This window comes from Pipistrellus hanaki (genome assembly GCF_964339955.1).
Source record: "Pipistrellus hanaki genome assembly, chromosome: 18".
NCBI lineage: Eukaryota > Metazoa > Chordata > Mammalia > Chiroptera > Vespertilionidae > Pipistrellus > Pipistrellus hanaki.
In genome coordinates this window covers 9073942-9090959 of record NC_140520.1, presented here as the reverse complement: position 1 = coordinate 9090959, position 17018 = coordinate 9073942, and the positions used below count along the sequence as shown (strand labels likewise).

General features: G+C 43.5%; 1 protein-coding gene across 2 annotated transcripts in view; it reads left to right on the top strand.

Moving 5' to 3' along the window:
- Positions 1-17018, top strand: part of WARS2 (tryptophanyl tRNA synthetase 2, mitochondrial) — a 57346-nt gene that overhangs the window by 14488 nt on the left and 25840 nt on the right. For both annotated transcript variants that reach the window (XR_014793360.1, XM_084866097.1), the window contains exon 2: positions 13489-13746. Coding sequence is in view for 1 of the 2 variants with exons in the window: in XM_084866097.1 (XP_084722223.1) it covers positions 13489-13746 (258 nt within the window). In the remaining variant the exon portion in view is untranslated. The remainder of the gene's footprint in view (positions 1-13488; positions 13747-17018) is intronic.

The following is a 17018-nucleotide window of genomic DNA, read 5'->3' as shown; positions in this document are numbered from 1 at the left end:
CTGCACCCTAAATACTAGGGGAACTCCCAAATCTCTCCTGCTGACCTAGGAAGCTGGAGAAGCCCCTGCTGGCTGCTGGCCAGCTCCCTAATGGGGGTGTTGTGGACAACAGCACTCTGGTTTTTTCAGTGTATCCAGTAGAGCCAAATTATTTCTCATTCTGATCCAAGCTAGTGTCATTCAGAGACTTTCCTCTCAAAATCTCCTGTCCTTCTCTTCTCTCTTCAGATATCTTGGTATTGGGGAAAAAACAGGTAGTTCTAGATTAAGAAAACCAGCCAAGCCCTGGTTGGTATGACTTGGTGGTTGGAGCATCGGCCTGTACACTGAAGGGTTGCGGGTTCAATCCCTGGCCCCTGGTCTGGGTGTGTGCAGGAGGCAACCAATCGATGTGTCTTTCTCACATCGATGTTTGTCTCTCACACCCTCTCTCCCTTCCACACTCTTTAAAAATTAATGGGAAAAATATCCTTGGGTGAGAGTTAACAAAAAAAAAAGGAAAACAAAATTTCCAAACATAAATCAAACAAAGCAATGTTGATGATCCTTAGCGGCATTACCCCTGCTAAGCTTTGTGCACGTATAGCAGGTCCTTGAATGATGTCATTTTGCTCCACCTCATTCCGTTATAACATGGATGAGATAGATACCCTAGGAACTCAGATTTAATAGCATGTGCCTTTAGTTCAGTAAAAGCCTCTGAAGGGAAAGGGGGACAGGGATAGACATGTTTGAAAAACGGAGGAAAAATACTTATTTTTCTATGAGAATAAAAAGGAACCCGGTGATGAAACTCATTCATTTCATAATTAAATATGGAGCAACCGTGGTGTACAGAGGACATTCCTTAAGATGAGGCTAGTCAAATGTGACTTGTTCGCTGGGAAAATGTATTCATAAAATACAGCATGGTCTTGTTATGATTTTAAATCAGTGAACTAATGTTCCAAATGGATTATTTCCTAACAAAGGGAAGTTAAAACGATCCAGATACTAAAACATACGCTTCTCCTCGACTTCCCAGTCAACATTAGGAGTTTGCCGTTGCTTCGTTACTGGGCACACCCGTAGGACCAAAGCCTTTTCCTCCACGTTGCTTTTGGTTTTAGGAACCGCCACAGTGGAAGCCTTGACCCCTTGAACCATAGCAACAGCAGGTAAGTGAAGGAGGAACTAGATTTCAAAATATTTTGCTTTAAGAGGTTATTTGTCGTGTCGAAGTCGTCACCCGCCATCTGATGTTGATTGTGAGATTCTTATTTCACCCTTCTTAGCGATTCAGATCCATTTCCTCTAGGTTTTCCCATAAACTCCATTTCTTAACTCAGAACATCCTGGTCCTGCAGCGAGCACTCTGCTGTGTTTTGGCCCCTGCTGGACCAGGGGTGCGCCTGGTCCCCAGCGGGGTGCATGCGATGCTTGTCCTCCAGGAAAGAGGAAATGACCCCGTATTGTAGGTTAGACACACTCTCCCCAAGGGCAGAGCCGACGTGATACTGTGAGCTCTTCTGTACTTGTGAATGCCTCTTTAACAGCATATTATTAAAATAAAGTGTCAGGAAATCATCACATAAAATTCACTCTGAACCTTAAGGTACGATTGCTTGCATTCTACAGAGAGTGGAGCCACTGTTTCAGGGGTTTGTAAGAATATGTTTCAGGACATTTTATTCCAGGAGCATTTTAGTATAGATTCAACTAATGTTACAATACATTAAGAATTGGGAAAAGTGTTCTGAGTGCTGTAGATATCGTTGACTAGAAAATAACTAGCATTTGCAGGGGTAACCTGGGAAGGGATCATTTGAAAATGCCCAGCTAGTCTTGGTAAATGTCCTTTCTTATTCTCCTCTCCCCCCGGGCTGCTGAGTGTCAGGGAACTTCAGACTGATTCCCAGCTCCCGCATTCTCTAAGCCACACACAGTATTCATTTCTACTGCCTTCTTCTTTGTATATTGAACCTTCACCTTGTTGATATTGGGAATAAAAACATGGTTCTTACCCACGAAGATTTCACTGGTTGCTGGCGGTGGTAGTCTTGCAGGGAAAGTGAATTCCAGAACAACTCTGTGCTGTAAAGGAGGGAGAACAAAGCATTGTGGGTCTTGTGGGAGGAAGACCTCACAAATGGGGTAACATCTGAACTGGTTCTTAAGGGGTAATTGATGTTTGTCAAGTGGAGAAAGGCAACTAGGCAGAGAGAACTGGATGTACGAAGCGCTGCGGCTGAAAAAGAGTACAGCCCTTCAGGGAACTAAGACGGGTCTATGGCAAATTCATGGAGTGGGGCGGTGGAAGAGAAAGGCGGGAAAGGTAGACTTGGGTCTTGTTACCTCAGCAGTGCTGGTGGGGTAGGAACCAGCAGGAAGGTAAAATTGTCAGGGACATGGGAGAATTGGGGAAATACTTGTTACACAAATCATCTGAAAGGGCATTGGGCTGTTCTCTTCTGCAGAAGAGCTTTAAAAAAATTCTCATCAAGATGGAAAATAAAGCCACTCACTCTTTTTGCTGTTTCAGATGCTCAGATTTGAGCATTTGCTATCACTTTCTCAATAACTATGATTATTTGATGGTAGGATCAAAATAAAAGTCAATGTTATTTTTTACAAAAATGTCAACTAGTGGTATCACTTGTATTATAGTACCAAGTATTTTATGATTAATGATTGTTCAATAATAAGTAGATGGAAAATAATGTATTTTCAATCATTGGATTGAAATTGTTGAAAGTGAGAGCTATATTCTATTATTTATTTTAATTCTTTTCTAAATTATTTACGTACTCAATTATTTTACCTATTAGAGCACTAATTATTTTACCTACTGAAATTTATTCACAGAAGAGAATTGTGTACAATGTAAAAATTGAAGAGCGAGTGGTCTGAAAAACTAGGAAGTAAATTGCATTTTAAATCATTATACTTTCCGTGTGAGTGCTGATTTTGTGGTGATGCTGTTGGAAAATTATCATATTTTACTCAAAGCATATTTACAAAAATAGAATATACCCATATAACCTATATAATATATAAAAGCAAAATCAGAGTTTGAAAGCTAATTGGAAAGCAGCATTAACCTCAAAGGGGACATGCTAAATACTCCTTGGTGAATAAAAGCAATTTTTTGGAGTTACTGGAAAGCAAACTAAAATATAAAAGAGGATCATTATTATGGTTTATACAGTCACAACTTTATTAGTATAGGAATGCACAAATTCCAAATGAAATCATTGGAATTATAGGAATGAAACTATAATGCTGCATCTCCTTCCTGATAAAATAATTATTTCTTCAGCTTGAACAATACATGATGAGGCAACTTAATACCACAATGAGAGAAAAGTCACCAATTCGTGTGAACACTCAGAAAAGGGAAGGCTCTTGTAATTAAAGAAATACTCTTGAATTTTAGTAGGCACAATGAGACAACTGACTGAAGACTGTTGTTACTTTATGCACTCAGATATACACACACGTATACACAGAGTGAGTACAAATCAGAATTGTGACATCACCGTTAAATAGGAGTAGAAAATGAACGTGAAGGTGAAGTTTTACAGTAAGAGCTAAGCACTCGACTGTGGGGAATTCTAAGGTTTCTTGGTAAGTGTGAGGAATTGGAAATTCTGAAATGCCTCATATTCTGATACTTCTTTGACAACAGTCTCTGCATCTGCGTACGTATACTCTCAGAACTGCGTGAGGTCCAGAGATGCGGCCCGCAGGAAGCTACGTGGCATGTCAAAATGTGTCGGACTCTTGGTTCCCTATGGTTGTGGCCCATCATTGAGAGCTCCCAGAGATTATTCAGATAATAAATTCATGATCAGCTGATGCTGCTTTCCAAATGTGAATTGTTCTCATTTTCTCCGTAAGTTTATTTATTTCATACGAAGCATTACAAGAATCCTTTCTAAGGAGCTTCAAGAAAAATCACAGACATGATCAGACTTATTTTTGATAGGGTATTACGTTTGGAGAGCGGCTGGTGGGACCTCCCAATGGATAGGCCCAATAGATACTTGATAGTAAACACCAGAAATAATATTTGGTGTTAAAATTCATCTCTTCTCAGAGACAAATTATCGTGTTAATGTATACATTATGTATTAATAGCTACGGTAGAACATGAAAAATAGGTGATATTATCTCCCAGCTCAAAACACCAAGAGTGTTGTTGGCAGGGAGATCTTCGTGAAGTGTCCTCTCGGGCTCTCTTTACATCGAGTATGTGAATAACCTTACCTGGAAGCAGACAGAGGAGGGGAATTCATGCATTATGATTTGTACCCACCGATCCTACGTGAATTAATTTACTTCCTCACAAGCTCCGCTCCCACCCGCACCCTTTGCTCGGCGCATTCCTCCAAATATACCCCTGCCTCGCTCGAGCCACGGGGTACTCCAAATCAGGCCGGGCTGTTTATGGGAACTGCTTTTGTGGAAATCATTAAAGAAAGGAAGGCCTGTGAATTCCCCGGCCGGAGCGCCGCTGCTTTCTGTGTCATTTCAGTCTCATTAATCAGCGCTGCAGCGAGGCAGACACTGCGCCGTGTGTTCCACTGTCCCCGGCCCAGCAGCGCCCGCGTCTCTGCCCCCGGGCCGGCGCGTTGGGGAGCAGGAGAGAGGGAAACCATCAATCTTGCCGGGTGCACATGTCAGCGGTGATTCCTTCCCCCTTCCGCTGGCTGTCTCCCTCACCACCTGTGTTTAGAATTAGCACGGAAGCTGCTGCCCAGATGGATAAGAAGCACTGTCCCTGTCACCTGCCCTGGTGCCGACCACCGCCTCTAAGTGAAAACAAGACCTACACAGGGCAGTGATCTTTGTTGTGAGGGGAGAGAGAGAGAGAGAGAGAGAGGAGCACCGTCTCCTTAGAAGTTCATGATAATGTAAAATTTAAGCAGATTTCTAGAAGGGTAGCATCATTTGTTGGATAGGAGGGGGTAAAAGCAAACAGTGCTTTGCTTACATCCTCCTAGTCTCCCTCTGCAGTGCAGACAGCTGAAGCTGATCTGTGTCGGTTCAGGTCCTAACGCCACCATTTCCTTTGCTGTGCAAAAACTTTTCAGTTTGATGTAGTCCCAACTGTTTATGTTTTTCTTTTGTTTCTAACCAAGTGGAGACAGACTCACAGCTGTCAGAGGGGAGGGGGTCAAGGGCTAGGTGAGAAGGATGAAGGGACTAAGCAAAGAAAGACTCATGTACCCAGACAGACAACAGTATGGTGATTGCCAGAGAGAAGGGATGTGGGGCAGGATGTGTGTGTGTGTGTGTGTGTGTGTGTGTGTGTGTGTGTGTAGAAGAAGGTAAGGAGGGATAACTGGTGATGGAAGGAGACTTGTCTTGGGGTGATAAACTCACAATACAACATACAGATGATGTGTGGTAGAACTGTATATCTGAAACCTATATGATTTTATTAACCAATGCCTCCCCAATAAATTCAAGTTATATTGTACATATATACAGTTATTCATATGTGATACTTAAATTTTTTACCTTCATAAATGATCAGCTAATTTATGGATTGTTCACTGCGTGCAGGCACCAAGCTCTTCACACTGATACTCTCACTCCAGACCCCCAGCCACCCTGTGAGGTGGGTATACCACCATCCCCGTGTTGTGGATGCGCAGCCCATATAAGTAATAGAGACAGAACTTCAACCCAGGCAACCTGGAGCTAGAGCTTGCTTCTTAACCATGGTTAATAGCCACACAAATTATCCTTACCGTATTTTACTGCTTGGCTTTGCCAGTTTTTGTAACTAGCCTGAAGTTGAGTTAATCTGAGCTGACAGAGGGTCTGAACTGATGTGAATGTTGAAAACAGCCCTGGCGATTGTATCCGGCTACAGGTTGGATGATGAGAGAGGAGCCACGGGTTGCTGGAAAATGAGACTTCTTTCTCCTAGTGGTGGTCAAGACAGCCAGAGAGTCAAGTTACTACGCCCCCTTCTCTGAACTATCGTTAAGACATGAAAATAACTTTATGTTTTTTTCTCCTCTGGACTGTGGGTACATTGTAAGACATTCTTGGAGGTTCAGAACACTGGAGATGGTCATGAAGGTCCTCACCCACAAGTGCTTGAGGTCCTGAGGTCATGAAGGTCCTCACCCATACGTGTGTATGAGATGGTCATGGAGTTGCTTCATACGTGTGTATGAGACTTTTTGGCATCTCAGCTTCCCTTAGCCAAGACCTCCTGTTGCTAGTCCAGGTTTTGGGCCCCAACCTGGAGGCCATAAGCACCCCCCCCCCCCACCCCCAGTCTGCTGAGCGGGACATCAGAACTGCCTGAAGCCAAGCAGGCCTCAGATCACTTGTTAATACACAACTGTCTCAGGGATTGCGTTGCCTTGAAATGTAAATGTTAAGTGGACTGACTTTTCACATTTTTACAGTCTTTTTTATTTTATTTGTGTGTGCTTCCTAGCAGATTGGCAGCGGCGGAGAACGATTGTGTAGTAGTTGGCTGAGGGCAGTGGTTTTCCATCTTGGCCGCACATTAGAATCACCTGGGGAGCTTTTAAAAATCCCGATGTTCACGCCAAATCCCAGACCGATTGGATCAGGATCTCTGAGGACGGGCCCCAGGCATCGGCATTTCTTAAAGCTCCCAGCTGATTGCCGTGCAGCCAAGGCTGAGAACTGTTGGCTAAGAAGATGTCTTCCCTTTTTCATTGCTCGTGTTTTCATCTGGACCTCATTTTCCGTAGTTGGAAGGAATCTGGAGCATAGACATTGGTGCCCCTCAATCCCTCTCTGATGGGAGCTTCTATCAGAAGGAGCTGAGGGCTTTTGTATTTCTTTTTAAAATTTTTTTTTAAAAATTGATTTCAGAGAGGAAAGGAGAAGGAGGGAGAGATAGAGACATCCATGATGAGAGAGAACCATTGATCAGCTGTCTCCTACACACCCCACCCTGAGGATCAAGCCCACAACCCGAGCTGTGCCCTGACCAGGAATCGAACAGTGAACTCCTGGTTCATAGGTCACACTCCACCACTGAGCCACACTGGCCGGCTTCATTTCTAACAAGCTCCCTGATCTGGTGCTGCTGCTGGTACGGGATACTGGCACCTACTGAAGGGTCCAGTGCCTGGCTTCCACCTTCTTTCTGCTCTTCCTCGTGGCCCCGGCAGCTGCCCCCAGGGCTGTCCTCACAGTACAGTGTTGGGAAAGCTCATGGACGCTTGAGGAAGCTTTGGCATGTTGCCCCACTGTTAGTGATCATACAGTCTAATGTTTGAAGTCTATTCCACATGCAAATGCAGCCTCGTCTTCACATCAGATCGCTCCCCTGAAGCCCTTTCGACGTCACAGTCAGAGCCGCCGCTGGGTGGGTGTCTGGTGTCCCGATTGAACTTGGAGTTCCTCTTCCCACAGAAACCATTTTATGAATGGTGTTTGGGCAGAGCTGAAATGGGATATGAAAGCCATTCTTCTGGAAGACTGTGGGCTCCGCGAGGCTCCCTCGGGCTGCCTTCCAGGAGCTTAACCGCCATGTAAAGAGCTGAGTCTGTGCGTTGCAGAAAACCAATTTTCGAACAAGCTCTTAGAGCATCGCTTGTTTAAGAACTGCCCATAACTGGAACATTTGGTCCATGTTGTTTGCAGTTATTTTACATTTGGAGCCAGAGTGGGGGGAAAAGATTTGCCATTCATTCTGCTAGCGTTTATTAGGTGCTCACAATGTGCCTGGCACTGCTGTGCACCGGGCATGTAAAGATGAGAGAGACAGCCCTGGCCTAGCGGAGCTCCTATTCTATTATAGGTGGGAAAATATTTACTAAGCAAATAAGAAAATGTTTACCAAGTGACCGGTGTGATATGTGCAATAATGAGGCGCTGGTGAAGGAGGGGTCTGTTCTGCTTGGGAAAGAGAGGGAGGGCGGCCAGGGATCCCTGGGAGAGGGAGAGAGGGAGGGAGGCTAGGAAGGAGGGAGGGAAGGGTCCTTGGGATAGGGATGGGGGGAGGAATCTTTGAGAGAGAGAGAGAGAGAGAGAGAGAGAGAGAGAGGTGAAGGAGGGAGGGGAGGAGAGAGTGAGAGCTCTGGAGTTCAGGATTCTGGTCCCAGCTGCTGTGTGCCCTTGGCGTTTTGGTTAAGGTGACCAGACATCCCGCTTTTGGCAGGACAGTCCTGATTCTTAACAATTTGTCCCGCATCCCGCGGCGTTGTAAAAAAGTCCCGATTTTTTGGGGGGAAATCGGGACTGTCCCGCCAAAAGCGGGGCGTCTGGTCACCTTACTTTTGGTAAACCTCTCTGTGGCACACTTTCCCCTTCTGAGAAGTTTGTGGGCGGTGGGGAGGTGTTGGTGGGAGCGAGGGTTCCTGAAGGCCAGGCCAAGCCCTTCTTGAAGTCAGGAAATTCTATCGGGATGCAGCCCCGCAGGAAGGAAGGAGACAGACGGGGTGGGAGCTCGGATCTGCTGTCTCGTACGGGTGGGTTATTTAACCTTGCCTGTCCTTCCCTGGAAAGTGAGGCCAGTGATTCCTGTTCATCTCCTGAGATGAGGATGGCAGGTGCCAGGGAAGCTCTGATCGTGGACGTTTGCCCAAGAAGGAGAAGTGCTGTGTGGAAGCATTCCATCCGCTGATGGGAGGACAGGACAGGCACACAGGGAGAGGTGTGCTCCACTCTTAAGCGGCTTAAACAAGTTTCTCGGAAACTTTTTAAATCCTTTCACTGGCCTAACAATAAGTACCAAGTGTTATCACCTACGCCCTTAAGAAAACTGCAGTCTTTTTAAAAAAGGTAATTTCCCCCCCTTTCAAAAAACAACCTTTTCTTCTGTTTTAATTGATGACCTACATATTATTTCTTGTTTGGGGGCCATACATGACCTGCTTTCTCTTATACTGAATTAATATTTACTGTATTGATTCCAGGATCTGAGCATCTGGTTTCATTTGTAAGCAGAAACAAACCCATTTTCCTCGGCGCTGAGTCAGCACTTTGGCCCCAGACCCCGCAGACCCCGGGCTCCTGTATTTTCTGGAAGAAAGAGCTGACTGCGGCAGAACAATGCTGAGCCGCAGCCAAGGAAAGCTTCCGAGACACAGCACCTGGGTCTTCCCGGCTCAAGTGCTATTTTGCTATGCGGGGGCGCCTCTGTTTCAGCTCTTAAATCACTAATTGGTAGTGGACACATTTTAAAGAGCTTTGAGGAGATATTCGAGGAGCCCAGGATTGAAACAGTTGGATGACATAAAGGATGAGAGACGCCAACAAAGAGCTAAGGTGCGAGAGTGTTAAGCTGTATATTTTATTTACATACAGAATAAATAGACTTACAGAAAGAGATTTTCATCCCAATTAGTTGATACGATTGTTGATGACTAAAAAAAAATATTTTTGATTGATTTCAGAGAGAGGAAGGAAGAGGGGAGATAGAAGCATCAATGATGAGAATCACCTATTGGCTGCCTCCTGCACGCCCTCTACTGGGGATCAAGCCTGCAACCCAGGCGTGTGCTTTGACCGGGAATTGAACTGTGACCTCCTGGTTCATAGGTTGACACTCAACCACTGAGCCACACTGGCTAGGCCTTTATCACAATCTGTGATAACATGCCATTCATAGGACCAATTGGACATAGGAGTTGTTCAGCCAAGTTTTTGGCTTACCTTTGACTGTGGTTGAGACAGGTGTGATGAACAATTGACGTTGCAGCTGGATGTAAGCAGGATTCTGTGATGAGTCTTGAAATCTTTGGTTGATGTCTGGTTCCCACCGTCACTGAGTTCCAAAACCAGTAGGCAGCCTCCTTTTAATGTATCTCCTTCACTTGCGATTAAAGACAGAGCTTTAGTGAATCACAAAAGCTATCTTTTCCCATAATTAGCAGCTTGGGATTTTTCAATTGTATTTGGGTGCCGTCGGTAAAATTAACCTGTTAACTGAGCGGGACCTATAAATACGTCAAACGTAAACAATATCGGGAATGGGCAGGACGTATGAATATGTCCTGGAAATATATGTTGCGCCCTGAGAGGGATGGTATATATTTTTTATGTAATCTTTATAATTGTTTGTAAAATTAATAATTTTTTAATTTGATGTTTCCATTTTTTTGTTGGTATTCTTTTCTATTTTTTTGTAATTTCGTATTTTCCTTTGTGCTTTATATATAAATAAACGAAAAAATATATATATATCATTTATTTTAATTAAGTATAAATAAAAAATAATAATAATATGAAATTATGTCCTCCGGGCGTGACGTACTGACACGTCCTAGTGAAAGAGTACGCGCCCATTACAGGTTGCATAATTAAAAGGGAACTCCCGGATTAACAGGTTAAGATAATTATGATTTTTGCACATGCACTGTACCTTCAGACGGGAAGAGTGTTGGCTACATCTGCCAGATGGATCCGCGTGCTCTCCCTTTGATTCGCACACCCTCCCTCTCTTCCGGAGCATTTCCGATCCCAGGGCCATCGCCGCCCATTGGGGGTGCTGGTCCTGTTACAAAATGAGCCAGTCGTCGTGCTGGTTGGAAGTGGCATTTGGTAAGGAAGTACATCCGAAATAAAAATGAAGTCCTGTTTTGTGAAAATGCTCCCTTTTGCCCTCAGTCCTCTGTGATGGGGTTGTAGGTTGATGCTCTGGGCTTCCCACGAGTGAATGAATGCCTGTGGCTAGTCCTACAGCTGCTTTCTTTGTGGTTTGCCTCCCGTCCACCGGGAAGCCCAGGTTTCCCGCCCCCCCCCCCAACTCTAGTGCTTTTGAACACGGAACCCCCATCCAAACGCCACATTCCAGCCCTGTGATGTCACCGTACCAGGCGTGTCTCCCCCGCCACGCCGCCCGGCTGCCTGCCGACTCCCGCCCGGGAACAGACCGAACATAAACTCCCCGCAGAAGAGCAGAATGCTCTCTGTATATTTTTAAGACCAAAAGTCCAGTTCTCATTTACAGGCTGTATTTGCTTAATGGCTGCTTAAACAGTGAACGGAACATTTCTTGTTGCTCTTATTTCTCGATAACATCCTTCCCTCTGCGTGGACATACAAAATCACAGACACTGGAGAATGAAAAAGATGGATTAGGTCCTGTTCGGGCCTGGCCCACTGATCGCAATTCCTTTTTCTCTCTGTCTGTCTTCTGGTGCTTTTCTCTTCTAGTTTTCTCAAGAATTAGTGTCTCCATTTCTCCTGGGGAATAAGTCCTTAGTTTGACCATGGAGGGATTGATGTGGAAATATTCCCACTCTTTTTTTTTTTTTCTTTTTCAGATTGATATTCCTAGTCTTCATAACTCTTTACATTACCAAAGAGTCTCTCTTCATCCTAGGACAGGTCAGGTATTTCTGGATGGTATTTTTCTCTCTCTTCCATTTATTAAATTCAGAGCTTGTTTTTCTGCTTTGCTTTCTCCCTTCATCAATCAGACCCTAACGCCCATTCATCATTTTTACCTCACTGAAAGCTTATTCCAACATCAGGAACCCAGGGCTGGTTGAGGTCTCAGGTATTGGAGGACGCCTCAGTGATAGGTACTTATTCTATGCTAACTCTTTCTCTTTCTCTCTCCATCTCTCCTCCCTCCCTCCCTGGCCTCCCCACCCCCTTCTCTCTCCCTCTTTCTTTCCTGCTCCCTGAGCCTCAGTTCTCAACTATGAACTATTTCTAAATTATGATTTGGGGAGTTAGTCATTTGCAGCCCTATTGTGTGTGTGTGTGTGGTTTTAATTGGCAAGGTATATTTCTTTGCAGTTACTTTGAAGATATATTTCATATCCTCAGAGTCAAAAATCTTTTAGGTCTCCTGAGTGCTTACATCAAGTGCAACTTTGGACGTATGCCATGGCATTCTACTTTAGGGCTATCATCTCAGGAGCAGAGAGAAAAGTGAGCAGCTACGGGGAAAACAGACCGTATCTGTGGTGTTTGGAATTCCTGGGGACGGGGAAGGCAAATATAAACAGCTCACGTTTCTCTCTTAGGAGCTAGTATCAGGTATAAAGATAAGAACTTTTTAATGTTACTTTTTTAAAAGTTCAGCTCTGTTGAGATATAGTTGATAAAGTTGTGAGATATATAAAGTGAGCATGAAGATAACATGATATAATTGTGAAAAGGTTTCCCCCATGTAGTTGAGCAACATATCCATCATGTCACATATTTATGTTATTTGTTTTTTATGGGTTTGTTTTTGTTGTTGTTGTTGTTGTTGTTCTAGTGAGAACATTTAACTTCTGGTCTCTTAGCACATTGCAATTACACGACACAGTGTTATCAACTACAGCCACGGGTTTTACCTTAGACACTCGCATGCTAAGTGTTCCCTGTATTGGAGGACCCACTGTATGAAGATGTTGGTTCTCCTCAAAGCAATCTATAGATTCCACATAATTTGACCAAAAACCCCAACAATTTTCTTGTCTCTTGGAATTTGACAAGATGATTCTAAAATCATCTTGAGTAATAAGCGTAAAGGGCCAACGATGGGTAACTTCTTTTGAAGTAATAAAAAGCCAAGTATGATTTATCAAAGTAAAAAGAAGCTGAAGTATGAAAAAGTTAAGTAACTTTATCAAGAGGTCATATTAGAAATAGAGTGTCGGTTTCCAAATTTCTAGCCCAAGATTCTGCACACTTAATTATATTAGTTATATAATTAACTACATTTAATATATACACTTAATTATATAGCATTGCTGATATTACACAGGCAATTATTGTTAGAGAAAACTGAATTAAGTAAATAGTAGCCTTTACCGTTAATCTATGGCCTTCATTGCCTTTGCTTCAAAATGAATGAAATCGCATGAAACACCTATGCAGTCCCTTTACTTTCCAATGAAATTTGATTCTATGTCTGAAGTCTTTCTCACTGGATCCACAGTCATCTTTTCTTTCTGTACCCCACTATTTATCTTTCCAAACTGGTCAAGGTCATGTTGCCACATTGTACTCTTATCTTTTCATAAACACATCCTCTCTCTCCAGTTTGATTGCATTCTCTTGGGGAATGCAAACCGTTTCGTATATGTGTCTTTGTAAGTTTTTTAGTCCAAAAAAGACCCCCTGTTTTATTTATTTAAAAAAAAAATACATGTTTAATTGATTTCAGAGAGCAAGGGAGAGGGAGAAAGAGATAGAAACATCAATGATGAGAGAGAATCATTGATCAGCTGACTCTAGCATGCCCCACACTGGAGATTGAGCTGAAACGTGGACATGTGCCCTGACCGGGAATCAAACCATCACCTTCTGGTTCATAGTTTGATGCTCCACCATTGAGCTATGCCTGCTGGGCAAACCCCACGTTTTAAATATAATTTTCTGTCCCTAATAGCACCGAACACTGCTTTGCCCAGAGTAGGCACAAAACAAATGCATGATAATGATGACTGTCAGGTTGCAGTTTTAAAAAAATAAGTCTAGCCATTGTAGCTATGGTAACCTGGACATAAGGTTCGTGGAGTCTACCCCAGAAGCAAATATGTCTGTTTTCCTCTGTTCCAGAAAGATGCTGCGAGGCGAGTATTCTCCGGCATTCAGCCCACAGGGACCCCCCACCTGGGCAACTACCTGGGAGCCATTGAGAGCTGGGTGAGCTTACAGAGCGAGCCCGGCTCCGTGCTGTACAGCATCGTTGACCTGCACTCCATCACTGTCCCCCAAGACCCAGTGGTCCTGCGCCAGAGCATCTTGGACATGACGGCGGCTCTCCTGGCCTGCGGCATAGACCCAGAGAGGAGCATCCTTTTCCGGCAATCTCAGGTCAGCCTCTCAGAGGGGAACCCAGGACACTTCTGTTTTCAGATTCTTTGAGGAAAATTTTGAATGGGTTTACCTAACTCCAGTTTAAAAAAAAAAAAAAATTGGTTAGGGGTGATTTCATCCAATGTGATGGTTTCATTTAAACATTTTCCTTGTATACATATCATAAAGTATCACTATATAATGCAGTAGTATTTTTTCAACTTTTCCCCTACTACCTATGCATGGTAAGTGTATATATACCAAAAGTCGAGTCTTATTAGTATTTCTGAGCCTGGAATTGTTTTCTGTACGGCGTTGCATTCAAACGGATGACTTCATACTGTTGCCTAATCTCCTGAGGGATCAAGGATAGAATTTAGCGACCAGTGGATTACGTAACTCCAATGTTGCTTTATCGGGCATTGCATTTGGAAGTCCCATTGTTCATTCTTTGTATAATAGCTTTTGAAAAGATTTGAGAGAAGTAGCTGGGAAATTTGGAAGGCAACGTCCAGTGACTTGAGTCCAAGCCAAGAAAGGCTTCAGAACAGAGCCAAAATATTGACTCACATCTTCAATGTGGATGAATCCGCTTGCTCTGGGACAGGCAGATAGCTTAGGCTAGCCTAGAGACAGGGTCCTTAAGAGAGTCCCTAGCAAAAAAGTATGACAATGCTAAATGGATCATGTCCTCATTACATATCTGCTTTCACCTTATGGCAGAGCCCCAACTAAGGAATGATAGGTTTGGTGGCCATAAACCACCATCCCGCATAGTAGCTCATCACCATTTTATTCTATCTTTCTTTCTTTATTTATTTAAATATATTTTATTGATTTTGTACAGAGAGGAAGAGAGAGGGATAGAGAGTTAGAAACATCAATGAGAAAGAGTCATCGATCAGCTGCCTCCTGCACAGCCCCTACTGGGGATATGCCTGCAACCAAGGTACATGCCCTTGACCGGAATCGAACCCGGGACCCTTCAGTCCCCAAGCCGACACTCTATCCATTGAGCCAAACTGGTTTCGGCAACTCATCACCATTTTAACAGTGTGAAAAGAAACTGTGCTTGCCTAGTGCCCATACAGTGCCTAGGAAGGAGTGCCTAGACATCAGTCCTTTAGAATGGCCATAAAGTTTCATTTATTCGTGGGGAGGATGATAAGTTACCTCTCATGGTTTATCCTGAAACTGAAGGCTTTTCTCATTCAGATAGAGCCCCAATGCATGAAATTCATGCAAGAGTAGGCCTTCCGTCCCCTGACTGCTGGCACCGGCTTCCCTTTGGCACCCAGGACCTGGGCTTCCGTCAGGCTGCTGGCAGGCACCTGAGACCCAGGCTTCCCTTGCAGCCCGGCCTCATCCTAGAAGGCCGTCCAGTCTAATTAGCATATTATGCTTTTATTATTATAGATAAGCTAGGATCCCTTTAGCAGCTATTATTTTAAACATCTGACCTCATGTTTGCAGGTGAAACATCATCATGGTTGTTCATGTTTTATGTCTTGCAATATTCAAATCAACCATTAACAACTGTTTTCATCAACCTATGGAGTCTCCAATAGTTGGGGATTGGAAAGAAAATACTCATAGCATTTTTAGATCTAGGAAAAAATATTGAAAGTAGTCTTTATTCGATAGCTAACCTTTTTAAGATTTATGAAGCCTTTTCATGCATATGATCTCTCTTTTCATCCTCAAAATAGCATATAAGTCAGGCATTACTGTTCTTTCACAGGTGAATAAATTAAGATATGAAAAGAGTAAATAAATTAGAAAATACACTTAACTCCATCTCGGAGGGGTTCCTCATACTTAGTAAAATGCTTAACAAATAAATCTTAATTAGCTACCTGAGACCATACAGCTAGTAGGTGGCAAATCCGGGGCTTTTGTTCTCCCCAAGGTACCACTTCTGAAAGATACACTCATGGGAGAGAACCTTATTCTGCCTCCACCAGCCCTTCGCCTCAGGAGCTGGTGGCACATGGGCAGTGGAGAGCCAAACTGACCTCAAGGCCGTCATTATTTCTTGCCTGGACAGTTAATTACCCTCTTACTCCTGTGTCAGTCTCAGAAATGGAGAGTCCCATTTCCCACACTGTCACATGGTCATCATTCTACTTAACATGCATTGCCACCTCCCTTCCAGCCTCGGGGCGAAACTCTAAACCCAGTTTAAGGAGAGCCTTCTAATGGGGCCCCAAGAACACCAGGCCCGTGTGTCTTCCCCTCCACCACTGCCAGTCATCAGATTGTTTGCGTTCCTTCAAGCGATCTGATTAACTTTCACCGATAACTCCGCGGAACAGAAGCTGGAGTCCTTTCTCTGGTTTTATTTTTTAAAAAGTTTGATAAATCAATTCTTATAAAACGTAACTTAGAGACCAGTTGTTTACATTCAAATAAGGATTTTGTTAGTTCCTTTATGTTGGGGAATTTCACAGTGCGTTTAATTGATCATTAAATATGTCACAGAGAAAACAGAAATTTAGAGTACAATTGTACGTAAAGTGTTGGGAGCCACTGCCAGCTAAAATTAGTTATACCTGATGAACAAAAATAGAACGAGAGACATAGAAGCTTCCAACAGACTGTCCAGCCTACGAGGGAAGACAGGGGGAAAGGTGGTACAAGATCACAAAAGGACCAGTATGTATGCATATGAGCAAAAGCAATGGACACAGCAGCAGGGGGGTGAGGGCATGTGCTGGGGGGTGGGAGGGGCTGGGGAGAGGTCAATGGGGGGAAAAGGAGACTCGTAATACTTTAAGCAATAAAGAATTTAAATTTAGAAAAAATGAGTTATACATGTATTCCTCCTCCCCCCTGTCCCCCCCACGCAATTATTTACAAGTAAAATTAAGAATATTTGAAATTGTGAATTAGAGGAAAACATGTTTGCTTTAGATCATGTACTCTTTTCACGTGTGTCTGTTGTGTTAGGAAAGTGCTTCCAGCTAAACAGAAAGGCTAGTTCCCCAGGTGCTACTGTTGTCTTCGGAGTAAGTTCTAGTAACATTTGAAGTAGGGAAGAATTTAGCTAGGTTATAATGCAGATTTTACCAATAATTTTCATCTCCAATCCTTTGCATTCTTTCTCAGCAGGTCTGACTGGAACAATTTAGGCTTATTGAAGATTTTTCTCATTATTTTCCTTTTCTTTCTCTCCCACTGGCCTCTAGTCATGGTGCTTCCCCTAAAATATGTTTGCCATATGTGGGGAACTGTACAGTCTCTCTGAAAGGTGTGTGTGTGTGTGTGTGTGTGTGTGTGTGAGAGAGAGA